General features: G+C 35.8%; 1 protein-coding gene across 1 annotated transcript in view; it reads left to right on the top strand.

Annotated features, from left to right (window-relative positions):
• LOC118190890 (ras-related protein Rab-20-like) overlaps positions 1 to 26651 on the top strand; it is a 121397-nt gene that overhangs the window by 50500 nt on the left and 44246 nt on the right. Inside the window, exon 2 of the mRNA XM_085812768.1 lies at positions 21454 to 21547. Coding sequence (XP_085668894.1) covers positions 21454 to 21547 — 94 coding nt within the window. The remainder of the gene's footprint in view (positions 1 to 21453; positions 21548 to 26651) is intronic.

The following is a 26651-nucleotide window of genomic DNA, read 5'->3' as shown; positions in this document are numbered from 1 at the left end:
GAACAATGCTGGCTCTATGCATCAGTGCCTGATGCACACGTTTCAATTGCTGCGAGTACAGGTCTGCCGTGATGGTTTGGCTCACTGGCAGGAGCTCATAGTGCACCACTTGGCGACTAATCCATCAGATACAGAGCATGATCTTGCATGAGTGGAGAGAAGGTCTCGCAGTGTGAGACATAGTGTTTCGTGGTGACAACTAATGTCTGGATAGCCTGTGTTTGTTATAATGGACCCACCTTTTATCTCTGGTGAGTACTCGATCAAATACGGATGCATTGCGGTGCCGAGTAAGCAAAGACAAACAGACAGCGACACGCTGTTGCTTGTTTGCATCGGACAGTGAGTGGGGGTACCAACTTGCTCAGCTTGTATGCCATTCCTGTGCGTTGCAAATGGAATCTGATCATTTCATCAGATATCTGGAAGTGTGAGCAAGCTCAACACATGTTTGGCTACTGTCAGGGTCTCATCGCACTCTGAGTGCTTGTGGCCACTTCGTCGTGCATCACTACGAGACATATTCCCTGACCTGAACTTCTGGAACCATTGCCTAGCGGTTCGTTCGTTAACAGCATCATCCACAAAGGCCTGGAAAGTTCGGCGACTTGAATTTTCTGCTGACAGGCCCATTTTAAAATCATACAGCAAACAACTCCGAACGAGCGCCTTTGACGCGTCCATTTCAATCAGTCGCTGTGTAAATTATGTTTGAAGTAGCGATGCAACGCGCTTTTATACTCTTGGTCAATGTCCGGACTCCCATCCTAACCACTTCATCGCCAGGTTTGGCGACTATTTTTATGTTGAGGTTCACTCTTCCAATGTCATATCTGAAACGGCAAGAACTTTGTTGGTTACACTGTAATTAAAGTGATCCTATTTAGACCCCTTTAGAAGACCCCTTTAGAACCTGTTCTACGTATTGAATTTTGATAAAATTTGGTATATATGTTATATGGACCATGGGGAAACGATTTCTTCAATAAAACAAATAATTCAAATTTTCACCCCCAGGGGGAATTGTGGCCCCTAAAGAAGGACAAAAAAATCTGTCAGAATAATTAAGATTTATTCAGTTACAGAATGTGCTAAATATGTGCTCCATTGACATCAATTACGTTTTGAAAGCGCATTATAGCGTGTTCAATGGTAGCGCTAAGTAACTCTCGAAGGATTTCAGCAAGATGGCGTGTAATACTGGCTTTCAACTCATGTAAAGTCCTAATTCCTCCTCCATAAACACGATCTTTTAGGAATCCTCACAACCAGAAATCACAGGAATTTAAGTCGGGTGAACGAGGAGGCCAGGCATCATTCTGGATGTTACACGATTCTCTCCAAAGTTAGCACGAAGCAGTTCTTTGACTTGGTGCCCAATGTAGGGTGTTACTCCATCTTGCATGAAGCATTGCCGTTCCTGTAAAGCAAGAATGACTTGCTCTCGAAAGAGTTCGCTGTACCGTGCACTCATGACAGAGCACGTTTTAGGACCTTGAGGAGTGAGAGTTTCTAATAAAAACGGTCCAAGAATAAAATCAGCAGTAAATCCACACCATGCAGAACATAATCAGAGTGCAGTGGTTGTTGGTGTAGGACATTAGGAGGTGAAGCACCCCATATGCGGCAATTATTCACAGCGCCATCTAAAGAAAGGTGCGCTTCATCTGACCATAGAATTTTCCAAGGCCACGCGTCATCAACACCCATTCTCGTTAAAAATCGGCAAGCAAATTCAGAGCGTGATTGCAGCATTTGCACCAACTGCATCTTGTGCGGATACCGTTTTAAAGTGGATCACAGAATTTTTCGTATTGTCGACCAAGCAATCGCCAACTCACGTGACTCCGATCAAGCAGTTGCCGGAGAACAGCGGGAACTGAAGGCTCTTTCAACCACAGCAATAGCGACTTCTTCGGCTGCTTCATTCACAACCAGTTTCCGCCCTAGCAGCACACCCAAATCCACAGTCTTCAAATTTCATAATCATCTTCTTCAAACCATTCTTTGGTATGGGCTCTTTTCGCAATGTCTTTAAACGACGATAATCACGCAATGCAGCTAAGCTGTGGCTTCCATTCTGATAAAACAGTTTTACCAGTAAAGCTTGATCTTTCTTCTGTAAGGGCAAATAACGATGAGAAAGGCATGCAGAATGATTTTTGGCTCTGTCTGCAAATCTCTTTGTAGGTTTGACTAATTTGCATAACGAATTTTTTAAAATTGCCATTTGGTGGTCAAACCTTGAACTATTTTTTATTGCAGAAACCTTTTTCCATAGTCCTTATTGCATATTTATTAAGTTTCATCAAAATGCGATAGGCAGAACGGGTTCTACAGAGGTCTAAATAGGGTCACTTTAATTATAACCAGCCTGTATCTTATTAAAGCGTTGCTCCATATCTGTGCAAGAATAAATGCAGCTAGTCAAAGCACATTCTTTAAAAAAATTTCTCAAATTAAAAGATAGTCTTCTCTAAAATCTGGCTAAACCTGGATGGTAATTTTTTCGCATGCTACATTGCGGTTAGTCTAAATACAACTCGAAATTAATAAGTAAAATTAATAATAGCTCTTAAGTTACACCTTCGGTTAAACTATGCTAGTTACTACCGCAGCACTCGAGAGCAGTTTGTCTTACTTAAATTTGTCATTTACTTTGACGAATAAATTAAAAATTAAACAAACACTTTTTCTGGTTTTAGTATGCGATGAAGAACAATAAAAACTGCGTTGTTTGAAAATCAGCATTTCGAATCATATTAAAGCAAGCAATTAACTATATTTGTCGCGAACCCAATTCTGTTGTTGCACGACTACAAGCAAACGAGAAAATAGCTGAATTAAATGCGGGAGGTGTTTCATCTGTTTCAAACAGAGGATGATGCCTTTTCATAGACGCAAAAATTACAGCAAGCCCAGCAGGTGTGACAATTCTAGCACCAGACCACATGGTAATTTGTATTTCAGTTCATTCACCATGTAAGAACTGATTCTGTACACTTTTTCCTTCAGCATTTCTTAATTAGAACAACCAACTAGAAATTGAGGCATCTAGAGTCATAAATATAGTTCTATCTTTAAAGGAAGAGCCGAAAACATACTGGGGAGTGTCTGGCTGAAGTGAGATAGTTTGTTGGAAATTAAGTTGATAATTACATAAAAAAAATAATAAACTCTTCTAAACTTTCCAAGGCCTCTCTATGTTAAAACTGAGATAGAGCTTAAGCATATAGTTCCCCTCCCTTATGCTTAAATAATCCGATCCTCTAAATTTTCTACATTCACACTAATATTCCCATTTTTATCAAAGAAAATCACAAATATCATCTGTTATGGATATATGGGACATCATGAACTACTAAAAGTCATGTAATATGTCAGGAGGATGTTACAACGTGCTGCTTGGTAGCTTTTTCTTTTCTTTTCTTTTTTTTTTCTTATATATATATATATATATATATATATCTTCGAGTACGGTACACCACAGTTTAATTCTTTTAGAATAAATTAAATTTTTCCTGTTTATAATAATTTACCAGGAATATCTGGTACTGAAATGCCTTGTTATTAATATTTTGTTAGCAATAGTGTGCAATAAACAATTCTGAGTAAAAGAGAGTATTTGAATTGTATTCAAATTTGATTCATACTAATTTGATTGATTTGATTGAACTAAATTCTTTCTTCTCACCGAAGGCGCGGCAGCCGGTCTGCTGGGGCATTTAGTATATCGGTTAAAAGGCCCCGTTGACGGAATTAACTTTGTTACAAAAGTTCCTGGATTGCAGGCTTCTTTTGTCTGGCGGAAGGCAAACATACTTTTGTGTTTCAGTCCTTTTCAAAAGCCAAAGATCACAAAACTAACTAAAAGCTAATATTCGGATAGGAAGAATATTTAAAAATATTCAAAATCGCAGCAAAACGGCTACATCTGATCATTACTTTCATTATGATGAGAGCTATCTGCCTAATGGGAAGGAAGATGCCTATATGGTATGGTAGATTTCGCAAGGGATTCTGGCTGTAATTCACATTACGTAAGGTAAAACCATGAAATTTCTCATGCAGGTAGTCCGTTCACCATATCTGAAGTTGCCAGTTATTTTAAAATACTATGTGATGTTATGACTCGAATTGAGTTTGAGTTCGAACTCAGTGCGATTGGACGGCATCACTACAGGAACTGAAGTGAAGGTGATTCATAACTGAAATTATCACTATATGAATGCCGTTGCATTCATACAGTCGCATGCAAAGTAACAAAACCTTTCATTACTGGTTTATTATTTCTGAGTTTCGATAATTTCCTTTTAAATTATTCTTCAGATTTATTCTTTAAACTGGCATGCTTAAATTCAAGATGTTTTTTAAGAAAACATGGTTTCATACTTTAATTGAATAACAGCTCACCGCAAACAACACATTGAGGTCTATTTCATCTCCATTCCAAGTAAACCCAAATGGTAAATAACTTTAATTTTATTTTCTATAAAATTTTTCTTTTCTTTTTAATATTCTTAGTGCCAGTAGATTGTTCCGGATCCATCACCTGTGAATCATTACTTTGCCATTTAGTCTATCCTAGGCGTTTTTGAATTTTGAAAATCTAGGTTTGTTTTATTATTTTTTCACAAATACTTAAATGCGCAATATTACGAGTTCTTCAAAAACAAACGGCGGTATTCTCAAATCGCGTAAAAAGTAAGGGATACAAAGCAATAAGACAAAATACCTGCTGTTAGAGACGGCAAATTGAAGTAAAAAAATATTCTAATTGAAAATAGAGCAATATGAGCCCATAAGTGGTGGAGAAATAAAGTGTAGACAATCTAATAAATCGATCAACTCCAAAAGAATTAATGAGATACTAACATCTTTTTACAGGAATTTATTTTTATGTCATATTAAATACAACACCCATTTCTATTACTCCTTTTGAAAACATCATTTATGACAAAACTTGTTATGTCTATGGCTAAAAGAATATTTGTGAAAATTAAAACTGATTGTTTTGCTGAAGTCTATGAGTGGCTATTGATCTTGAACAAAGCTCAGATCGCATAAATTTACAGGTGTTAGAGAAAAAACTTAAACAGAACGTTGGGGTATTTAATTTTTGAATATAATAGTTAAAAATACTTCTTTGCGCACCACCTACACTGGTTATCATAAATTAAGGAAAAATCACAAAAATAGCGATAACTCCCTCAAAAATAAGCCAAACAGTGTACAATTTGAATATGTTGCCAAAGAAGAGTAGCTGAGTAAAACTGCAATATGCAAATTAGTGGCACTGCACTCGGAATACGTCATTTGTAAGGAGCATAAAATTCCATGTTTGAGAGCAAGCCCACATATTTCTATGTGATAGTGACATCAGAAATCTGAGATAGCCAATTCGTTACAATGATCTCCAGGCATCATTTGCCTGCAGAACTACGATGGAGAGCCATTGGGAGACTAGAGGCAGGACAAAGTCAAACAGAGGTGGCCAGATGGCTAAATGTGAGTCCTTCTGGGGTTCATAGACTTTGGAGGCAATTTCAAACCACAGATTCGGTATCTAGGAGGTTCAGCCAAGGACGGCCAACTGCTACGACGAGCGTTGATGACCGATATTTGACATTATGTGCACGCAGGAATAGAACCGCTACTCCGATTCTTCTTAGATCCCCCCTTGCTGCAGCCAGCTGAAGGTTGGTGTCAACGTCAACTGTGCGTAGAAGGCTTCACGAAGGTGGTCTGTATGCGAGGCGACTAGCCATTTGCGTGCCTTTCACGTCACACCATAGGAGGGAGCGTTTGCAGGGGGCACAACAACAGGTCCACTGGACACTTAATCAATAGAGGGCTGTTCTCTTTACGGATGAGTCCAGGTTTAGTCTAGAAAGCGATAGTAAGCGTTGTTTCATATGGAGAGAACCTGGAACTCATTATCATCCGCCAAACATTCGTGAAAGAGATGCATACGGAAGAGGCAGTGTCTGTATTTGGGGTGGCATCTCTTTGGGTAGACGCACAGACCTCCATGTCTTTCCAAGGGGAACCGTGAATGCTCAGGTTTATAGAGATGACATGCTTGATGTTTATGTGTTCCCATATGCCGGGGCAATAGGTGATGCTTTCCTGTTACAGGACAACAACGCAAAACCACACAGGGCTGGCTCGCATCGTAGATAATTATCTTCATTAAGAAACAATTATACGCATAGAGTGGCCAGGTCGATCCCCTGACTTGAATCCTATCGAGCACGTTTGGGATGCTTTAGGGAGACGTCTAGCTCTTTTTAACCCGCCCCCTCAGACCCTTGCTGCACTTGCAACTGCTTTGCAAGAGTAATGGCTCTCTCTTCCTATGCAACTGATAGACCGCATAATTTAAAGTATCACACTTCGCTGTATGTGCCTCATTGCTTCTAGAGGCGATCTTATTCCATATTGAAAGTACTTTTCCTATAGCAAACTGACGCCTTTGATTTGTTCATTTTATACATGTGCTAATTTGTATACTACCATATTTGTCTGGTAATTTCTTTTATGTTATTTGATACTTTACTATGTGTTGTATATTGTGGATAAGTTTCATTAAATTCTACATGTAACTTTTTCAATCCTTAATTTATGATAACCAGTGTATTTTCCTCTTGCGTACAACCAATGTTACGCATACAATCGGTTGAGAATCGCTGATCTAGCCTATGTTCAAATGATGAAGATTAGTTACAACGCATACAGAATATTGTTTCTTAACTTCAACAACCATGGAATTGCTAGTAATACGTCAAAATTACATAGACAACTGGATTTCATAAATAAGTCTAAGAATCTGCTAAGAAGATTAAATCTACCTTTTTTTGGTAAGAGAGCAGAATAGATGTTTTATGTGAACACAGTTTGATTTTCTATTCTTGAGTCAGTCTGGTGGAATTTCCTTGTAAATGACTTGTAAAGCCGTGAAAATTGCAAAAATATTCAGTTTTTGGACAGAAGTTGCCTGTTATCTTTATTGTCATGAACTGTGATCAAAGTTTTAGATGTTTTCACTGAAATCGAAGACTTCTGCTTTAATATGCAATTGAAAGTCCTTTTATGTTAGAAAAATAATTTTCGATACTAGATTCTAGTCATGATGCTTTATTAATCTACCATCTCTAACGCTGAATAATATGCTAGGACAGGATTCCAAACCCTTTTAAAAAATGGCTTTCTTCGTCGATACCCTTATAGTATAGCATACAACATGGTGCCTTGGCAAATGCGGGGTGATTTCTACAACATAATCGTAATATAAATAACTGTATATACATAATTTAAAGATAACAATTAGAATGAGAATATAAACAAAAGTTTTGAAAAAAAATGTTATTAAATTTATGTGTTATTATTTTGTGTGTTATTGTTATTTTGAATTTTCAAATCTAAATAAGATTTTAGAAACAAAATCACAGTTTCTAATTACACAAAAATTCGATTTTAATTAAAATGATGGCTTCGCTTAATGCGTTGATACAGTTTTTTTAATAATTAACTGAAAATTGCTTAATTTAATTTTTAAATCACCTCGTTCAAAAATATACATCCTGCCTTTCGTTCTGTTCTAGTTTTGCCTTCTACGTACATTTTTGTATTGTTGTTATTATTATTTTTGCGGGGAATTGCGCTTTCTTGTGTTTTTGCGTTTACTTTTTTATGTTGCACTTATCGCATAAAAAATTATATATTTATACAAAAAAAAAAAAAAAAAAAAAAAAAAATATGATTTTCCCCCTTAACACATATAGCTTTATTTCAGTAAATAACTAATTATCAATTTTATTGATAATTTTCTTTCTTTCTTTTTTAATTGTAATCAATGGGATTTTGCTCGTTCGGTTATCGATCACCAGTTTGATCATCACTCACCCTCTTTAAAACTTCATCGACCCCCAGTCGATGACCCTGTTGGTCAATACCGACCCTGTTGAGAACTCATCTGGGGAGTAAATATTGAAACGGTATTGATAAAAACAAAGGAGTAAAAATCCCTTCCGTAGTAAAAAGTTAAGAGCCAGTAACAACGGTTTTAAACCGATAGAGTTACAGAGTTAACCTTACACATTACAACAAGGTTAAATCTTACTCTGCTGAGAGATAACAGGATACATTTCATCGGGAGATTACGGTTGGGAAGTGAAAATGACAGAGATGAAAGCTTACTCAGTTTTTATCTTATTTATTAAATAATCAATGTCACGTGCTTTCGATGAAAATATGACTCGGTCCGACTTTTTTAATGGTACCGCTGACGTTTTTGTGGTTAACTGGAAATGTGCCATTTCAAGAATATATGCTTGGCCGAATGGATAAGCCGGCTGCCTGGCAGCGCTATTGTGATAGCTTATTTGTTTTTTTAACGTTTGTGAGAGATTTGCGGTTTATCTAAAAATGCTTGATGACTATTTTTCAGACTTTTTTTCCGTAATGTAGCGAAGGAAAATTTCCTTTCCTTATTACCTTTGAATAAAACTCTGTTGTGCTTATAATATAAATTGATATACAACGGATGTTGTCTTAACTCACACAAAAATACGAATCACAGGATAATGAATGCCCTTGAGAATTTCAGTCAAGTCACAATATCAGAAGTGACTCTTCAAACGTCAAAAATTCTTTCTGTCAGTGATGCATTTTCAAAACAATGCTATAAAACTACCTAATGCTTTATAATAGTTACTCTGTTTATTCGAACTTCAAAGAGAAGTTAAGTACAGTAAGACCCCGCTTAACGCTGTTTCGTTTAGCGCTGTTTCGGTTTATCGCTCTTTTATTTCAACCCGGGGATTCCACGAAATCGCTCGCGGCATACGGGGATTCCCCGAAATATTATGCAGCGATAGGTTTCAAATACATATCCGAAAGAGTGTACTTGTATTTCTTGTTTGGTGCGGTATTGTACAGACATATTTTGAAGGGGTAAATGGGGAAGATGTCGAAGAAATAATTCAAGAAGCAGCGGCTAGTCTTTCTAATGATGAGCTCAAGGAATTAACTGAACAAGAAGAAAACAAAAATGTTGACAGCAGTGATTCAGAAGAAGAGCAAAAAGAACTTTCGATGGCGTTTGTAAAAAGGAGTTTGTCTACCATAACTGAAATAATGGATCAATTCATTGAAAATGATCCGCATTTTGACAGGAGCTCAAAAGTAAGGCGTGGTGTTAGAGATGCTCTATCCGTTTATGAAGAACTTTTAAGAGAACAACTCAAAAGAAAAAGGCAAACAACATTAGATGCTTTTGTCACAAAAAGGCAGAACACTGAAAACGCGGAAGGCTAACTAAATATGACTGACTTAGAATTTTATTTGTTTTTTTTTTAAGAATATTCGTTTTGTTATTTATATTTTGTTTTTATTTTTGCAAGAAATAATAATGTAGTATTAATTTGGGCTTTAAGAAATAAATGTTTGGTTTTATTTTTATTAAAAAAACATACTTTTTAAATTTAATACCTAACCAATTTCCTAGCCATCTTCCCCTAACCCCAATATTTACATGTAAAGATAGCCTCGTTTAGCGCTGTTTCGCATTACGCTCTACTTTGATGGAACGTAAGCGGGGTCTTACTGTATATAGGATTTTAACAGTCAATTTTTATGTTTTCGCCGAAAAGATCTATAGGATCACGCATATCGTACCTTGCGTTTCAAGGTACCCTGCGTTTTAGAGAACCCTGCGTTTCAAGGGGCCCCTCCAAATCACTTATTAAATTTTAAAAAACAGAAAAAATACCGTGTATCTTAAGACAAGGGGACCACATAAGATCGGCCCTACATTTCATCAATCCACCACTGTATCTCTTAAATGATAAATGCATTTTTTATATTGAAGTGTCTTTAAAATTAAATTTTAAATAAGAGTTTAAAATTGTAAGAAATCTCATTTTTTTCAATTCTTAAGGAGACTTGAAAAGGTTTAATTTTGTGACATGTATATAAATGTTTCATAGAAAGTTGAACATTTATAAACATGAAATTTTTGCTATAATTAAATGAAACTGTTTTTTAGAATTTGAAATGATAATTTTGTTCTTAATAAAAAGTAATTGAAACCACAAATTTTTACGAAAAACTAACGTTTAAATTCAAAATTTTAAAACCTATATTTTCATCAGCAAACTTGGTAATCGTATAAAGGAGGTCATGGGAATTTATTTTCCGCGACCAAAAAAAGTTCAAAAACTCACCATCAGGGAGGAAATGGCGCTGTATGCAGTATTGTTAAACGTGTGTATGTGTGTGTGTATTTAATTATGGCAAAGCACACTAGGGCTATCTGCCTAAGGGGAGGGATGCCTTCGTGGAGGACTTTCTAAGGGAAACTGGCTCGTATACACGTTACACATGGGGAAAACCACGAAAACGCCCATGCAGCCAGCCCGTTCGCGGGATTTGAACCTCGGACCGAACTACCAGTGTTCAGCGACTTTACCGCTCGGCCGCTGGTGGGCTATTGTTAAACGAAATAAAACATGAAGATATCTGTTTAAAATGTGTTTAATCGTTTCTGAAACGTGTTAAAAGCATGTTCAATGTGACGTCCACCATTTTCCGAAAGCAAGTTAAATCTTATTACTGCATTTTCAACTGTAGTTCTTAGCATATCAGGAGGAATGTTACGGACATGTCGGTGTATCACATCTTTCAATTCCACCAAATTGTTTAGGTCATCACCATAATCAGTGCTGCCGTAAGTCAATTACAAGCCAATGCAATTTTGCTTAACCCCACAAACAGTTTCGTTTTAGGAACGATTAAAGACGTTTTAAACCCATATCTTCATGTCGTTAGGGCCGAATTCAGGCTTCAAACATAACAAATTAGCTATCTGAAAGAAAACGATTTCCGGAATGCGCACTCTTTTGCGAATAATTTGCGATCTCACCTTTTCTAATCGCTAATTTGTGGTTTTCAGGGACAGATTTCTCTGTTACATGGATGGTGAAGACTTTTATCGCCTTTAAATGGTAATTTTGTTTAGGTCAATGTTTCTTAAGTGTATATAACATGTTAAACCCGTGTAACAAAGGGTTAAGTTAGATTACGACCCTTATTTCGTTTAATAATATTGCATACAGCGCCATTTCCATGCAGCGAGTTTCGGAACTTTTTTTCGTGGAGAATAAATTCCCATGAACCTCCTTTACACAATTACCAAGTTTGATAACATTTGATCCAGTAGTTGTTCTTTTATGGGCATTTCAAAGTGAAACTTTAATTGTAACAACCCTGTATAATGAATAATATCTGAGAATAAAAAGGAACTTAAAGCCGAACTACAAATGTCTTCTCTCTTGTAATAATATGCAATTCATGAACATGTGTATGAGAATATAAGAGCAGAGTACCGTGTCTCATTTCTTTTACATGAGATTTATGTGAGAGCCTTTTCAGTAGTATTTTACGGTACATGATAGGCCTGTAGCAATACCTAATATTCAGTCCTGTTGCTTGCTCTGGTAGTATACTCTGTTCTTTGGTATAATTTTCGTTTGAATGCACATATTAATAAAGTAACATAGACGTAGCGTTATTTTCTTCAGTACATGAGATTTATAGATGAGAGCTCATATTTCTCTTTTGCTCAAAAATCTGGCCATTGCAGGAGATAAAATGTTATCACGAGTGAAGATCAATGACAGGCCTCAGCTGGATCAATAATTTGTTCATTTTTCCTTATTTTAACATAATGAAGTGATTATAGTATTTCAGTTAGGATTGTGTGTACAGTAAATATGACTGAAGTATGTTCCAGGAATTAGTCTCATGTTAGATCCGTCTCAAGATCAGTCAGTAGTGAAAACTGAAAGTGGTGCGGAAAGGGAAAAATTTCGTTTAAAAAAAATTCTTTTTAGCAAAATAATGTGAAACTGCACTTCGTTGAACTAGATGCCAATCTGAATGGTGTTTCAGTAGATATCTCAACCCCTTATTTTACTTATTTTTTTGAAATTTTTGTTCGTAAAATCTAAATGATTAGATATTATTTTCGCTTTCTCTAGAATATATATATATATATATATATATATCGCTACTAGAGGCTTAGAAATTACTAGCAGAATTTGAAGTTTCCCTTCCCATATCTACTCATATAATTATGTTCTCGCTCACGTAAATTCTGCCTTCCTAGACAATTTAAAAAAGAAAATAAAAAATACCGTTAAATATTTCTCTTGCTATCCGATGTTCAGTGCATGATTAGTTTTCATGTTACCTTGACACTGAATTATAATTACTTCAGTCTGTAAACGGTGGATGTTGGAATGCCTGTTAAATGGCACCACCATTACTTCTCTATTTTGGCGTTTTGTAAGTATAATTTTATTCTCTATTTTCGCTTCTAATTTTCAGTTAACGAGTTATGATTTCCATTGAATTGCTCGGAAATTTTTTTTTAAAGTATCAACTATTTAGATAAGATATTTGACTATAATGAAGTGACTTTTAGAGCCATCTGCCTGGAAGATGGGATGCCTTTGTGAATAACTTTTTAAGGGAAACTGACTTGTACTTACGTTATATGCGACATCCGCTACGGAAAATTTCCATAATCCGGCTCATAGCAAATTGCTAGCATTTGGCTGTTTTAACTTCTCGGCTAAGCAGTTTTTCAGAATCATCTTACTGCTCTTAATGGTATTAATCAATTTACTGAAAAACTGGAGGAAATTTTAAATTACAAGCAATTGAAAATGGTTGTTTTGCAATTTAAAATCATTTCTAGACAAGTAGTCTCAGTTGTTTTTCAAAAAGTTTCACCAGTTACTTAGAAATGTGAAATTTTGTTAATTTATTTAAAATGTTATTCGTATAACACAGAGATTTCCAACCTTTCTCTTGGAATGATTTTTTTTTTCATTGTCCCCTTGCATTTTTTTCTATAATATAAATTATACAATATAATCGTAATGCAAATAATTGTAGATAAGTAATTAAAAATAACAGTTAAATTAAGAAAGTGAACAAAAGTTTTGAAAAAATGGTTACAAATCTAAACAAGTTTTCAGAAACAAAATCACAGATTTTAGTTGCACAAAAGTTCAAATTTTAATTAATGCGATAGCTGCGCATGATGTACTGATGCAATTGTTGTAATATTTGGCAGAAAATTGCTTAATGTAACTTTTAAACCACTTCATTCAAAAATATTCAACATCTTTTTAGATTTCCGTTCTAGTTTTACGTTCGTTTTTCATTTTTTTAATGTGTTTTCTTGCGTTTTACTTTCTTACATTGCATTATTACGTACAAAATTTATATATTTCTAAAATAAAAGAATTTAAGAACACTACTAATGAAATATTGTTTAAAATGGGAATACACTGGAACTTCATAATGTATGCTGGCAACTAAGGTTCCATTTTTTCTGTCCTTCCGCACTCACAATCCTGGGATCAAACCACCTCTCAAGCAAATGAAACCTTATTCTTCCTGCGGATTTGAACTCGTTATTTAAAGAAATGTCAATGAACCCTTAGCTCGCAAAACATAAAAATAATGTTTGAATACTTTATGGATGCACTGTGCAATTAAGTGTTTTAAAATAAAAGAAATAAGGACTTTTAGATGAGTTACGTAATAGATCCTTAAATATTAATACTGTGCTCTTTAATTATGAAACATTTTTCGTAGAATTCTGTATAAATAAATCGGTTTGGAGCAAAAAACAAATCGAACATTTTCTGTGTTGTACAGTGGCATTTTCCTCCTAATCTATCGTTTTAAGCTTCTTGAGTTTGTTCGACATTTTGAAGCAAAAAACACAAAACATTAGCAATATCCTCGTTTGATACAGATATTCGAGCCTCGGATCTTCCGACTGGCTAGCCGAGCACGCTACCAGTTACGTCGAGAGAATATGCAATGGGACTTTTGAAAATTTTTTATAAGCTGAATGATTATATTTTGTTCTCATGTTTAGAATACTTGTGATACCGCAATATTTAAGTAATTAATGGTAAGTCAACATAATAGTAATAGTAAACTATCTTGTCTGCAAATATGGCTAGCTTCCTTTTCATGATTTGGCTTATTTATTTGATATTCACGTAATATGCTAGTTTGACTGATAATAAATAGTAAAAGAAATTTTGATGACAAATTTTGTACAATCTTAAACTCGTTCAGCATTTCTATCGACATCAATACTATCTAGGTAACAGAACTGTATTTTTAGATATTATCCCAAATCAGCTGTTTTAGTTATAAAAGAAAAAAAAATGGTACTCACACACTACTTAAAAAGTACTTATTAGGTTTAAGTACCATTTTTACTTTAATTGTTAAAAGAACTGATTTGAATTGACAGAATACATCACGAAGTTTAATATTCTTCCTGCTATTTTCAAATTTAAGCAAACGATAGCTTCTAATGACTACAAGTTACACTTTAATTTTTTAGACTATAACGTTGCGCGCCTCCAACTTGCACGCAACCAAGAGGTGACTGTGAAAGCTTGTATAAAAGATAGAGCCGTGTGAAGGGTTTAAGTCCCTTTTTATTCAACGTAATAAATTACAATTGCGTCCTCTTGACGCTTACAGACGGTGCCAACTTGGCAGTCAAATAAAAATAATAACCTGAAAAGAAAGTAAAGACAAGATTCTAACTACGAGGCTCTCTAAAATAACTAACTCACCGCGTTTTACAATACCGCTGCTAATTCAGCAGACTTTGAAGCTCACTGCAACGATTACCACTACTTCCCGCCAAGCACATAGGCCGCAACGCGGGGTTCTTCAATTCTCGCTAACTACCTCCGCGCTCGCTAAGTAAGAATATCACATACCGAACTTGTTTCCTTCTATTTTAAATCAGAATACTTCCGCTGATAATTTGAATCCTTTCGCGTTCTACTCAAATTTACATATTCTGGCATTGGCAGTTCCAGGGGAAAGTAAGGCTTGACAGGAAAGATAGTTTAAACTTAAAATAAATGTTAGTTAAAATAAATATAAACCCTACATTTGCCGCTGCCAGAATTTGGAAAACTTGGAAGCAGGTCCTACAAACGACCTGTTGTAAGTTTATCTAATTCTGAACTAATTGGCGAGAACCTTGTTTACACAAAAAAAAAAAAAAAAAAAAAAAAAAAAAAATCTTATGTAACCATTTGTATCCTAAAATTCTATTGATCGTTACAAAGCTGTCTTCTTACAGCAACTTTTCCTGAAATTCATCAATCAATCTTGGTCTTTCCTTCCAGCATCTGGAAGGAATAAGTATCAGTATCTTTCTACATACATTATAATTTACACTTTCTTGACGCAATAAATTTTTGTTTTTAAACGATTCGTTTTTCTTAGTTATTGCTTACTTCACATTCATTCAATTTTTCAAGCATTAATTTAACTTTACCCTGGCTCTCCACCGTGTGTGGTGTCAAACGGGAATATTCGTGTTTTAGTCTTACAGCACTTCCCCTAACCACCATGATTTGTTAGAATTCAACGACCAAATAGACACACCTTACTCGACATTCTACAACTCAATGAGCTACTTTAATAGTCTTAAAAATTCAAATGTAGGTGGAGAACCCTACAAAACACATTCATTCTAACTTCCCCCTCATTCATCTTTAAACATGCAGGCTTTCGCTCTAAAGCATGACTTTATCTAGAATTTACTACTTAAATTTTGACTTCATTGCTTTTAAGCATTCACTTTTAGCATCTACAATTTTATGCTTCTAGACTAAATTCTACTTTTACATACCATTCAAGTATTTACATACATTTACAAAAGTTTAATACATATGCTTTTTACAATTTACCATAAAATGAATAAGAGAAAATAAATTTTTACTTTACTCATTCTTCGCCAAGCTGGCGGCACTGAAAGTAAAATTCTTATTAATACAAGAATACGAAGTTATTTTTATCTTCGGCCAAATTTTGGCTTTAACATAACAGAATTAGTCTTTCGACCAACAGAAAATGCTTGATTTTAGCTTTTACACTTAAAGAAAATAATACTTTTGCCTTAGCTAAATAAAGTAAAACAAAACTAAGTTTCAACCGAGACATATTGACGTTCGTCAAAACATAGAACTTCGTACTTATGCATAACATTTCGGAACAAAAGAGAAAAAAAATTATAGAAGGTTTTAACTTATCTTTGAGTTTTCGATGCTTGAAACTCCGTCATCCGTTTTTGGCAAAATTGATCCCAAGTTAGAGGTTTCATGGATGTCAATCTTCTCCTTATTGATCTCCGAGTGTCGTCCACGTTGCTTTTTCTTTTGCGTCCTCTACATGCTGGCCTCTTGGCGGAGTAATCGTCTGGTTGTTGTCCTTTCCGTTTCTCCCTGGGACGGCTGGTCTTGACGTCCTCCGGTCTCGAGTCCTTCTTAAATTTCTTCTGTTCCTCGTATTTTTGTGCCTCCTGTTGGCGTTTCAGTTTCCGGAACGGCGGCCTTGCTGGCACCTGACTCTGTGGCCGTGTGCGCGTTCTCCTTGATGTGTAATTTCTCCTGCTATCCTTTGTAGGTGGTGTTTTTTTCTTTACCCGGTTCATCTGTATTTTTGTTTTTCTTAAACGCCGGAGTTTGAAAATCATTTTTTCTTTTTTGATACCGACGTCCGGGTTGTAGAAGTGCTAGGTCTCTCTTCAGTTCTCTGTTTCTTGGGTGGTGGAATAGTTGTTGTAGTCTCTGATTCTTCTACTTCGTTTAGACTTGAGTCCTGCAAGAAACTTTTAAGGATTTCAAAATCATTTGGATTATAATATTTTTTCACCTGGTCGGGACTTGCTTTACAGATTTCCCCTCTGTCGTTCTTAAGATATAAGACTACTCCTTTGATTTCCTGAATTACATAGGGGCCTTCAAACTTTGGAGCTAGCTTTGCCATAAAATTGTCTGGGGCACTTGATAAAGAAAATTTCCGCTTCAATACTTTATCCCCAACTTTAAAATCTGCTTCGCGGCGTTTTCTATCATAATAAAGTTTCTGCCTATTTCTTGCCGTATCCGAGGTTTTAAGCGCCTGATCAATCAACTTTTGCACATCTTGTTGTTTAAACTCCTGCTCTCTTTGTTGCACAAAGAATAATTTAGCTAAAGGCGTAATTAACTTTCTGCCTAAAAATAATTCTGCTGGAGTTTTTCCCGTAGTATCATGATGTGCCGTTCTTAAAGCATAAGCTAATTCATTTATGTAGCCATCCCAGCGCTTGTGATGTGTGCTCACGTAACTGCGAATTATTTTTACTATGTTTTTATTAACTCTTTCTGCTATGTTAGCCTGTGGTCTATACGGAACCATTTTGATATGGCGTATGCCAAGTCCATTGCATATGTTTTCAAATATTTGACTAATGAATTGTTTTCCGTTATCGCTAATAACTTTTATCGGTGCACCGTATTTTAAAATGTATCTGTGTAAGAATGCATCTGCGACTGTTTTGGCTGAGGCGCGTTTAAGAGAAACAATTTCTATCCATTTTGAAAAATGATCTACTATTACTAAAAGAAAACGATTTTTATTTAACTCGCTCTGGGGGAAGGGACCAAGAAGATCTATGCCTAAACTTTCATTCGGAAATGTAGCGCGAATGCTATTTAAGTACCCGGCCGGGCTGTAATTAATATCATTTATTAACTGACATTGATTGCAGGACCTGACATACGCCGTTACTATTTTGTATAATTGCGGGAAATATACCGCCTCGCGTACCCTTTTTATAGTCTTTCTGACCCCGAGGTGGCCCGCTGTTTTTTCTTCGTGCAACTCCTTCAAAATGCTTAATCGAAGCGAGGCTGGGATGACTGGCTTATACTCAAGATTTTCGTTTGTTGTTTTCGTATAGAATAATAAATTATCTATTATTTCATAGTTTTTTGCTCTATTTCTTATCGCATCGATATCTGTATGCTCAAAGCTTTCGGGGTCTTTCAAATAAGCATAGATATTTCCAAATTCAGGATCAGCTTTCAGTTCAGTAATAACCGTATCTCTAGAATCTAAAATTTTTGAAGTCAACACAGCACATTTAAGTTCATTTCCTTCGTCGTCCAGTTTTATACGAGAAAGTGCGTCAGCTACATTGTTTTCCTTACCCGGTTTATATTTTATTGTGATATTATATTCTTGGAGTTTTAAAGCCCATCTTATTAACCTGGGCGTTAGGTTTTTTCCGAGTAAAGTCTACCAACAGCCGCATGATCCGAAAAGACTGTTACTGGCGATTTCCCGAAATAAACTCGAAATTTGTGTACAGCCATTAATACGGCTAATGTTTCTCTTTCTGTAGCTGTATAATTCCTTTGTGTTTGATTCAATGTTTTACTAAAAAATGCCAGCGGATGGTTATTTTGCATAAGAACCGCACCCACCGCATAGTCTGATGCATCTGCCGCAATTTCCAGGTTTTCGTCCCCCTCAGGGAATTTTAAAACAGGGGCATTAATAAGCGCTTCTTTTAATCTTTCAAAAGCTGTGTTAGCTTCCGCTGTCCACGTAAATTTACTCTTTTTTCTTTTGATTACTAAGAGTGGTTCAACAATATTAGCGAAATCTTTTATGAAAGATCGATAGTAAGAACATAATCCAAGGAAAGACGAAAGTTTCTTGGCGGTGTTGGGCGGTGGGAAATTCTTAATAGCTTTTATTTTTGAATCTTGCGTTTCTATACCCTTTTGCGAAATTTTATAACCGAGATATTTAAGTTCTTTAGTTGCGAACTTGCATTTTGAGGCGTTAATTGTAAGACCGGCCTCTTTTAATAATTTAAAAACTTGTTCGAGGTCATTAATGTGTTGTTCCAACGTACTACTCGTTATAATTATATCATCTAGATAAATTAAAGTTGATTTTCCTAGGACAGGCTTTAGAACAATGTCCATAGCTCTCTGGAATGTTGATGGGGCCCCACACAACCCAAAGGGCATGCGTAAAAATGCATAAGTGCCCGATTTTGTTATAAACGCGGTTTTGTGTATATCTTCGGGTATCATAGCTATTTGATAGTAGCCAGACGTTAAGTCCAAAGTAGACATATATCTTGTCGATTTGATCTGTCTAATGATCTCGTCTATAACCGGCAAAGGGTAAACTGGAAATTTAGTAATGCTATTTAGTTTTCTGTAATCAATAGCAAACCTCCAAGCCCTTTTATCTGAAGGAGGAAACTCGTTCTTTTTCCTACATAGTACGACTGGACTCGCGTACTCACTATTTATGGGCGTTATTATTTTATTCTTTAACATCTCCTGAATATGTTCTTCGATGATTAGGTCTTTTTGTTTATCATAACGATACGGTTTAGTCCTACAAGGTTTTTCGGCATTTAATTGAATCTTATGAGTCACGATTTGGCAGTTTCCTGGTTTTTCTGAAAACAAATGAGAAAAATTACTCACCACTTGCTGTATTGCTTTACTTTCCTGGTCATTCCGATGGCTAAGGTCCACTTCAGGTGTCTCCACAGGTTCCACCACCCTCTGGTCCATCTCCAACACCACGGAACTATCTTGAAAATTTAATTTGGCCCTCGCGGCCCTTAAAAAGTCCATACCTAAAATAAGAGAGTGTTGTAGGTCTTTCACCACAAAAATTAATACTTTGAGATTTTCCTCTTTTACCTGTAAGTTTAATGATAATTTCCCGATGCAGTGACATGTTCTTCCTTGCGCTGCTATAATTTCCGTATTTCTGGTTTTAAATAGTCGTATCCTATAAAAATTCTTTTTGAAGAACTTTTCACTCATAAAATTTCCTTCTGCTCCTGTATCGATGAGGGCTTCTACTGGTACATTGCCAACCAGGACTTGTATAATTGGTAGCTGTGAGTTTTTTACGATGACCGTGTTTAAATGTCTATTTGAGGGTTTTTTTAAAACTTCCGGGGTCTGGACCCTCCCTTTCACAGGCCCCTCTAGTCGTTTAAAGCTTTCCTTTCAATCTGTGTCTTCTGGGTACGCGGATGCTTATTTTCAAATTTTCTTTTTGGGCCTTGACCTTCGAGTTTCGATGCGTTAGCTTGATAGTTCTTTCCCCCATACGAGCGATTTCCATTTCTGGTTTCCTCCTTCCTTCGGGTACTTTGAGAATATGTTTCCCCTCTCGCTTTTTCCGCGATTCTGCGATTTTGAAACTTCACCGCCAATTCGAAAAGTTCCTGCAATGTGCTTGGGTTTCTAATTTCAAAGTAGTCTTGGACAGCGGGTAACAATCTTGGTAATATTATTTCAATTATCTCCGCATCGGGTTTTTTTCCATACAGCATATCCGTTAGCTTGATTTTTCGTAAAATAAAGTCCGTCAATTCTGCTGTATCCCGTTGGTAGAAACTATATAGTTCGGCTTCCAGCCGTGCGCGATCTTTCACTATGGGGAAGGCCTTTACTAACGATTTTTTGAAATTTTCAAATGTATACGTCGGGCTTCCAAATTCACCTAGAAGAAATTTTCCTATGTTTTTCCACCATAGCGCGGCCTGTCCTCTTAGTGCTAATGTGGCGATGGCAACTTTTTGTCTTTCAGGCACAGGGTAGAGCTGAAAGTGGTTTTCTAGACCTTCGAGAAATACCGCCACCGAATTTTTTCCGTCGAAATAGACGTTTGGCTTGATTGATGCTCTCAAAGTCTGGACCAGGTATCCAAATCCTTCTAACTGAGTTGTCATTTCTTGGTGTTGTCCAGCGGCTTCCATCCAGTTTTCGGCCATTTCAGTTCGATAAGTGTTCGGGCGCCAATATAACGTTGCGCGCCTCCAACTTGCACGCAACCAAGAGGTGACTGTGAAAGCTTGTATAAAAGATAGAGCCGTGTGAAGGGTTTAAGTCCCTTTTTATTCAACGTAATAAATTACAATTGCGTCCTCTTGACGCTTACAGACGGTGCCAACTTGGCAGTCAAATAAAAATAATAACCTGAAAAGAAAGTAAAGACAAGATTCTAACTACGAGGCTCTCTAAAATAACTAACTCACCGCGTTTTACAATACCGCTGCTAATTCAGCAGACTTGAAGCTCACTGCAACGATTACCACTACTTCCCGCCAAGCACATAGGCCGCAACGCGGGGTTCTTCAATTCTCGCTAACTACCTCCGCGCTCGCTAAGTAAGAATATCACATACCGAACTTGTTTCCTTCTATTTTAAATCAGAATACTTCCGCTGATAATTTGAATCCTTGCGCGTTCTACGCAAATTTACATATTCTGGCATTGGCAGTTCCAGGGGAAAGTAAGGCTTGACAGGAAAGATAGTTTAAACTTAAAATAAATGTTAGTTAAAATAAATATAAACCCTACAAGACATTTAAACAATAAATATATTCCTCAGGTAATTCTTTGAAAGCAAAATAATTTTTTTCAAGTAATGTGCATTATGTGCTAAAAAGTTGTATTATTACTGTTTAATAATCTGAAATAATTATTTATCAATTTTTTTACAAACGTTTCTTTCCAGTGACTTAAAAGTCGTGATGATTGGTGATGCTTCAATCGGGAAAACTTCATTGGTGCTTAGGTATATAGACCGGCAATTCCAAGACACCATCAGCGTAAGAATTTTATCAAATGTATTAATAGTATAAACTTAAAAATCATGTTTTCTTATCAGTTGTCTAGTTTCTTAAAGTACTTTTAAAGTAAAGTGCATGAAAAATATTTTCTTTGTATAATTTAATTTGTATTTGTTGTCGTAAGAGCAGCAATCGAGATTGAAGAACATTGAATCTAAAATTAAAATAAACGTTTTTATCTGCTGTACTCAACCTGCATTGCTTGTCAGCTATTAAGGAACATAATCATACGAGATAGTATTTAATAGGCATATACAAGTGTCCCAAAACTTCACGTACAAACTTGGAGGGGAGGCAGAGAATATCGTAAGGAATCATAATCACCAGGAAAGCATAAGCGAAATACCCCCCCCCGTTACGTGATAAATAGAAATAAAGACAGAAGAAGAACAATAGCAGAAGGTGGTCTAAAAAATTGTATTACACAGCCAAAGAATATGAAATTATGTCTAATTATCACAAGAGGTGTTCGAAAATACGCCCGTTGCACTGATACATGCAAAATATGAGTCTGTCAATACAGAGTGTGACCTTCTCGGACACTAATATATATTTGGCATCTGTTACGCATGCTCTTCACTAAACTGTTCAAGACAGTTGAGAGATTCGGTCTCATTCGTCTACTAGAAATATTTTGAGCTCTGGTACTGTTTGAGGAATTTTCTATCCCCTGCCAATTGCATTCTGGGCGTGATATACATGATTTAGGTCTGGAGAATATGGGGCCATGTCATGCGCTCAATATCTTTTTCTGTTAACCTGTTGAACATTTCAGCTGTCCTATGCGAGTGGGCATTGCCACCCATAAACAGAAAGTCTAGACCAGCTGCGCCTCGGAAAAGACAAACGTGACACAGAAGAATTTACTATTGCATTGCTATTATGTTAATGTATCTCCGTTAAAAGATGTAAAGAGGAGTTCTGCCATTGCGTGTGATACCCTCCTATACAATTACCCCTCAGCTATCGCAATCAATTTTCTGGACATTCTGGTGATAATAACAAATTTCTTCCTCTGTCCATACTAGCTACTGTCTATAAGCATTGCCGATGATGAGATTGGATTTGTCAGAAAAATTGACTGTAGATTACTGTTGCTGATCCCAACGAATATGCTCCTCACACCAACGTAATCTTTCCCGACGTTGATGTTCTCGTAGCAGAATGCATGCAACAGGTTTCCGTGCTCATAATGTTATTTAATAGTCGAAAAATGGCTTTTGCGCATGCATGTGTGGCAGTAGCATTGGTAAAGTCTATGACTACCTGGCCAGAGTAGCATTTATTTTTCCAACACACCAACGAAAAGAGGTAAAACGGTTAACACTGTAAGATTAGAAAGAATACCAGAAACACTTTGTTTGTGGGGCAGCCCTCCTACCTGACCACAAGTGACCTTATGGTTTAATTAGGCTAGAAACAGTAGCAGAGTATGCAAAAAAAATACGATTGCTTCGTCCTTTCATCCAAAATAACGTTTCGTCTAATCTTCCTTCCCCCTTGTCATTTACGGAGGAGTGATTTTTCACCATTTTCTCCACTGTCCTGTTAATCTCAGCATCGCGCATCAGACGTGGTAAACGAGATGGGTTTAGTTTATTTGATTATGGAAAGTACGCTAGGGCTATCTGTCTAGAAGGAGGGATACTTTTGTGGAAACTCTTCTCAGGGATACGGGCTCGTAACCGCGCTACATATAAACGAAACCCCGAAAATACCCATGCAGACTGTCATCATCAATTTCATAAGTTCAACTTATACATACACAAAACAATGCTTATTTTTATAGCCCAAAAGGGACGTTACCCCAAATGGGCTATCAGTCTCGAAACGGGAATTTTCGTTGAATCACTATAAAAGGCGTATCGCTTTTCAAATTGTTGCCCCCAACTATTATCGTTTTGTATTATATTGAAAGAAATTAAATAATGAAGGATCTGCATGAATGTATGCATGTTTCTCGCATTGTTAAGAAACAACTATACTTAAAGCTACCAAATTTTAAATAAAGTAGTCCTCCACCCAAACATGGGCACCCGGAAGCCCGAATTTTGAATTTCGAATTTCTTTGATTATCTATTTCATATTCTGTAACATTTTAACGAATTTTTGAGTAACTAAACGATTTCAAAGCGAGCAGTATCAACACTGTACGGATAAAAACAATTTTATCTCCAGCGCGCGAGATTGTCTATCGGAAGTTCTAAAGATTGTTTTGAAATATTTTGTGATTTGGCTGTTGAATCGAATTTTATGTGACGTAAGCGCCAAGAACGTCATATTTAGTAAATAAAGTAAACATACAAAATACTACTAATAAAAAGACAAAAAAAAAAAAAAAAATTCTAAAGCCATCTTAGTCGTAGTTCCTAAAGCCACTTTAGAAAACTGTACATTGATATGATTGACTGATTTTCGGCAGAGTTTTGCCTCTTCAGATTTTCACGTTACATTATGCAAAAAATATCACAATTTCACATATAATTTCACTAAAATTATTTATATATATACAAAATTCTTAACAATATAATGCTATTAAAGTTATTTAATAAATGGCTATTAAAGTTAAACAAATACCATATAATCTTAATTTATTAATCGTAAAAATGCTTTATGTCGGTAAAAAGTTACCTAATAACTTAAAATTTTAGAATATTTCGCCATGTTTATATAGTTCAGTAATAATCATATCATAATCATTATAATACGATATAGAATACTGTTATTTACGCTGTATTATTACGCAGAATATTTTATGCAAAGAAGCTGTAAGAAAGCTTCACGCAGAAAACGTTTGAATTCAAGAACTAGGGAGGAAGCAGATACTATCAGAGGGATTGGGGGGGAGGAAGAGTTAGAAATCATTTATGCGAAGCGGTATCGGAGGGAGAGATCTCAAGGAGGTTGCTGATGTCACAAGAAATTTTGATACAAACAAATGTAGGTGTGAAAACAGAGAAAGAAGAGTGCAACGTTTTCTGAACAGGATAGTTTTCAAGAGTCACTAGACAGGATAAATAATGTTCTTCGAAGTCCGGGTTGTACATTGAGAACAAAAATAAGGTTTTATAAAAGTGAGAATTTTCGTTCTCCGTATTTAGTTATCATCCTTCCGAAAAGTTCCACTTCTAGTATTTTCGAGAACGAAAAATTTACCGGCAGCCTTTGGCGTATGGCTGGGGCCTTTTCTTTTACCTCAACTTGATCATAAAAGAGTTATTTCCTAGACAGAAGCATACATCCAGAAGACTGGCATACATCCAGAAGTTAAAATCGGTTTTTAAGGCAAGCTTATTACTGAAGTAAAATTTTCAAGATCTAAATAATTTTCTGTTGAAATTGTGCTTCAGTTACGTTAAATATGTGCCGGCTAGAATTAAGATTTATCTCAAAAACTGAGAAGAGCTCCAATAGGCGCCGCCTCAACTATTCTGTTGAAATGTGGTATTGTTCCCTACGCCTCCATAGTGTGCTTTTGCCTAGCATTTCCACTCGAGGCATCTAATTATTCATTGTCTTACAGACATTCTGTAGTCAATATTTGGCATAAAACGGAAAATTTACTGTCAGATCGCTTGGCTGGAGTTCGAATCCGCAGAAGACATGCAGGCTGGTGACTGTCTATTTCCTTTTCTTTCCGGTTCAATCTTGGTTACCCCTGTGCTGCTTGCGCAACGTTCTCCTTAATGAAACGGCTAAATAACTAACAAAAGAGTTTGGCCATTCGTGACGAATGCGTAATTTGGACAGTTTGAGGGGTAAGAAGAAAAAAAAAAAAAATTAGTTTCGTAGGTATTTTGTGCATTAAGGTCAATTCAGTTCGAAAAGTGTTTATATCTTCTTTCGTGTACGCTACAATTTAGGCTTTACATTATAAGGTATTTCTCCCACACTTCTTAACGTGCCTTCGTGGTCAGCACGCTCGACGTGTATTCGAAAGGTCCGTGGTTCGAGTTCCGGCGAAGGCGTTGCTCATTTTTCACATCTCCTGCTTCCACAAAAATCCTAATATCCTTACAACATACAAAAATTAGTGTCTTATCTTCCTGCTGAAAATTCCGTACGACATTAGAGATCATCTCAGATCATTGTATCTGTATTCGGATAATGGACTTTTAAAGCAATAAGCCTCTAGATTTATCTTAGAAACATCTTCTTCTTCCATATCTCAATACTTTTGTGCTTATTCCAACTTCAGTGTAATCTTAAACTTTCATTGTACTTAAAACAGCAATCAGTGTAACTTAAAAACTTATAGTTTGATGAGCAACTTAGCGTGAAGGGTAGCAGAAATAAACGATATATTCTGCCAAACGCTGCGTATGAAGCACATCAAAGAAAGTATTCATAGAAAGTGAAAGCATGTTTACTGTATTATTTGGGATTGGAGTCGCCTTAAACTACCGCTTTCAGTTTTAATTTTGAATTTTCGTTTTCATTGTGAAAATATGTGGGGCAAATCACCTTTTTAATACCTAAAGCATATGTAACAAAATGTAGATGAAAAGGAAGAAAAAACTTGAAACGGATACCGAAACATAAATGATTAGTTTGAGATGAAAACTGTAGGCTATCGAAAAGTTATTTTAACGAAGAGAATAACTTTTTGTTATATTTTATTATTTATTACGCAAGAGAAATAAAGAAAAATTTAAAGAATAATTTATTAATTAGGACAGATAATCACAGTTTTCAAACAGTAAAGCTTTGTTTTGTATCAGAAAGATTATTTAAATAAAGAATTAAAGACTAAAGCATCCATATATCATAATTTATTATTGAATTTTCAGGAATTTTAAATATTTTTGTAAGGAAAATTCTACACTGCTCTTTTTTTTTAAAAAAACCATTTCTCTGAAACGGTTCTAACTATGTCTAAAATAATTACGATTTAAGTGTTTTGCACTTTAATGTTTGTCGAGAAATACAGTGAAGTTTGAGAATAAAGATTGCAAATAAACATGCTTTTCTAAAAGCGAAAATAAAATTTCTTTGACATTACTGTTGTACATCTTTTTCGATTTTGTTTAATTCTAATTCTATGAAAAATACTTAAAATATATTAAAGCAAAAAATAGGGGGC

Source organism: Stegodyphus dumicola, chromosome 3 (genome assembly GCF_044657685.1).
Source record: "Stegodyphus dumicola isolate Sdum_Otavi_A_Nest chromosome 3, ASM4465768v1".
NCBI classification, from domain to species: domain Eukaryota; kingdom Metazoa; phylum Arthropoda; class Arachnida; order Araneae; family Eresidae; genus Stegodyphus; species Stegodyphus dumicola.
This window is presented reverse-complemented; position numbering and strand designations above follow the sequence as displayed.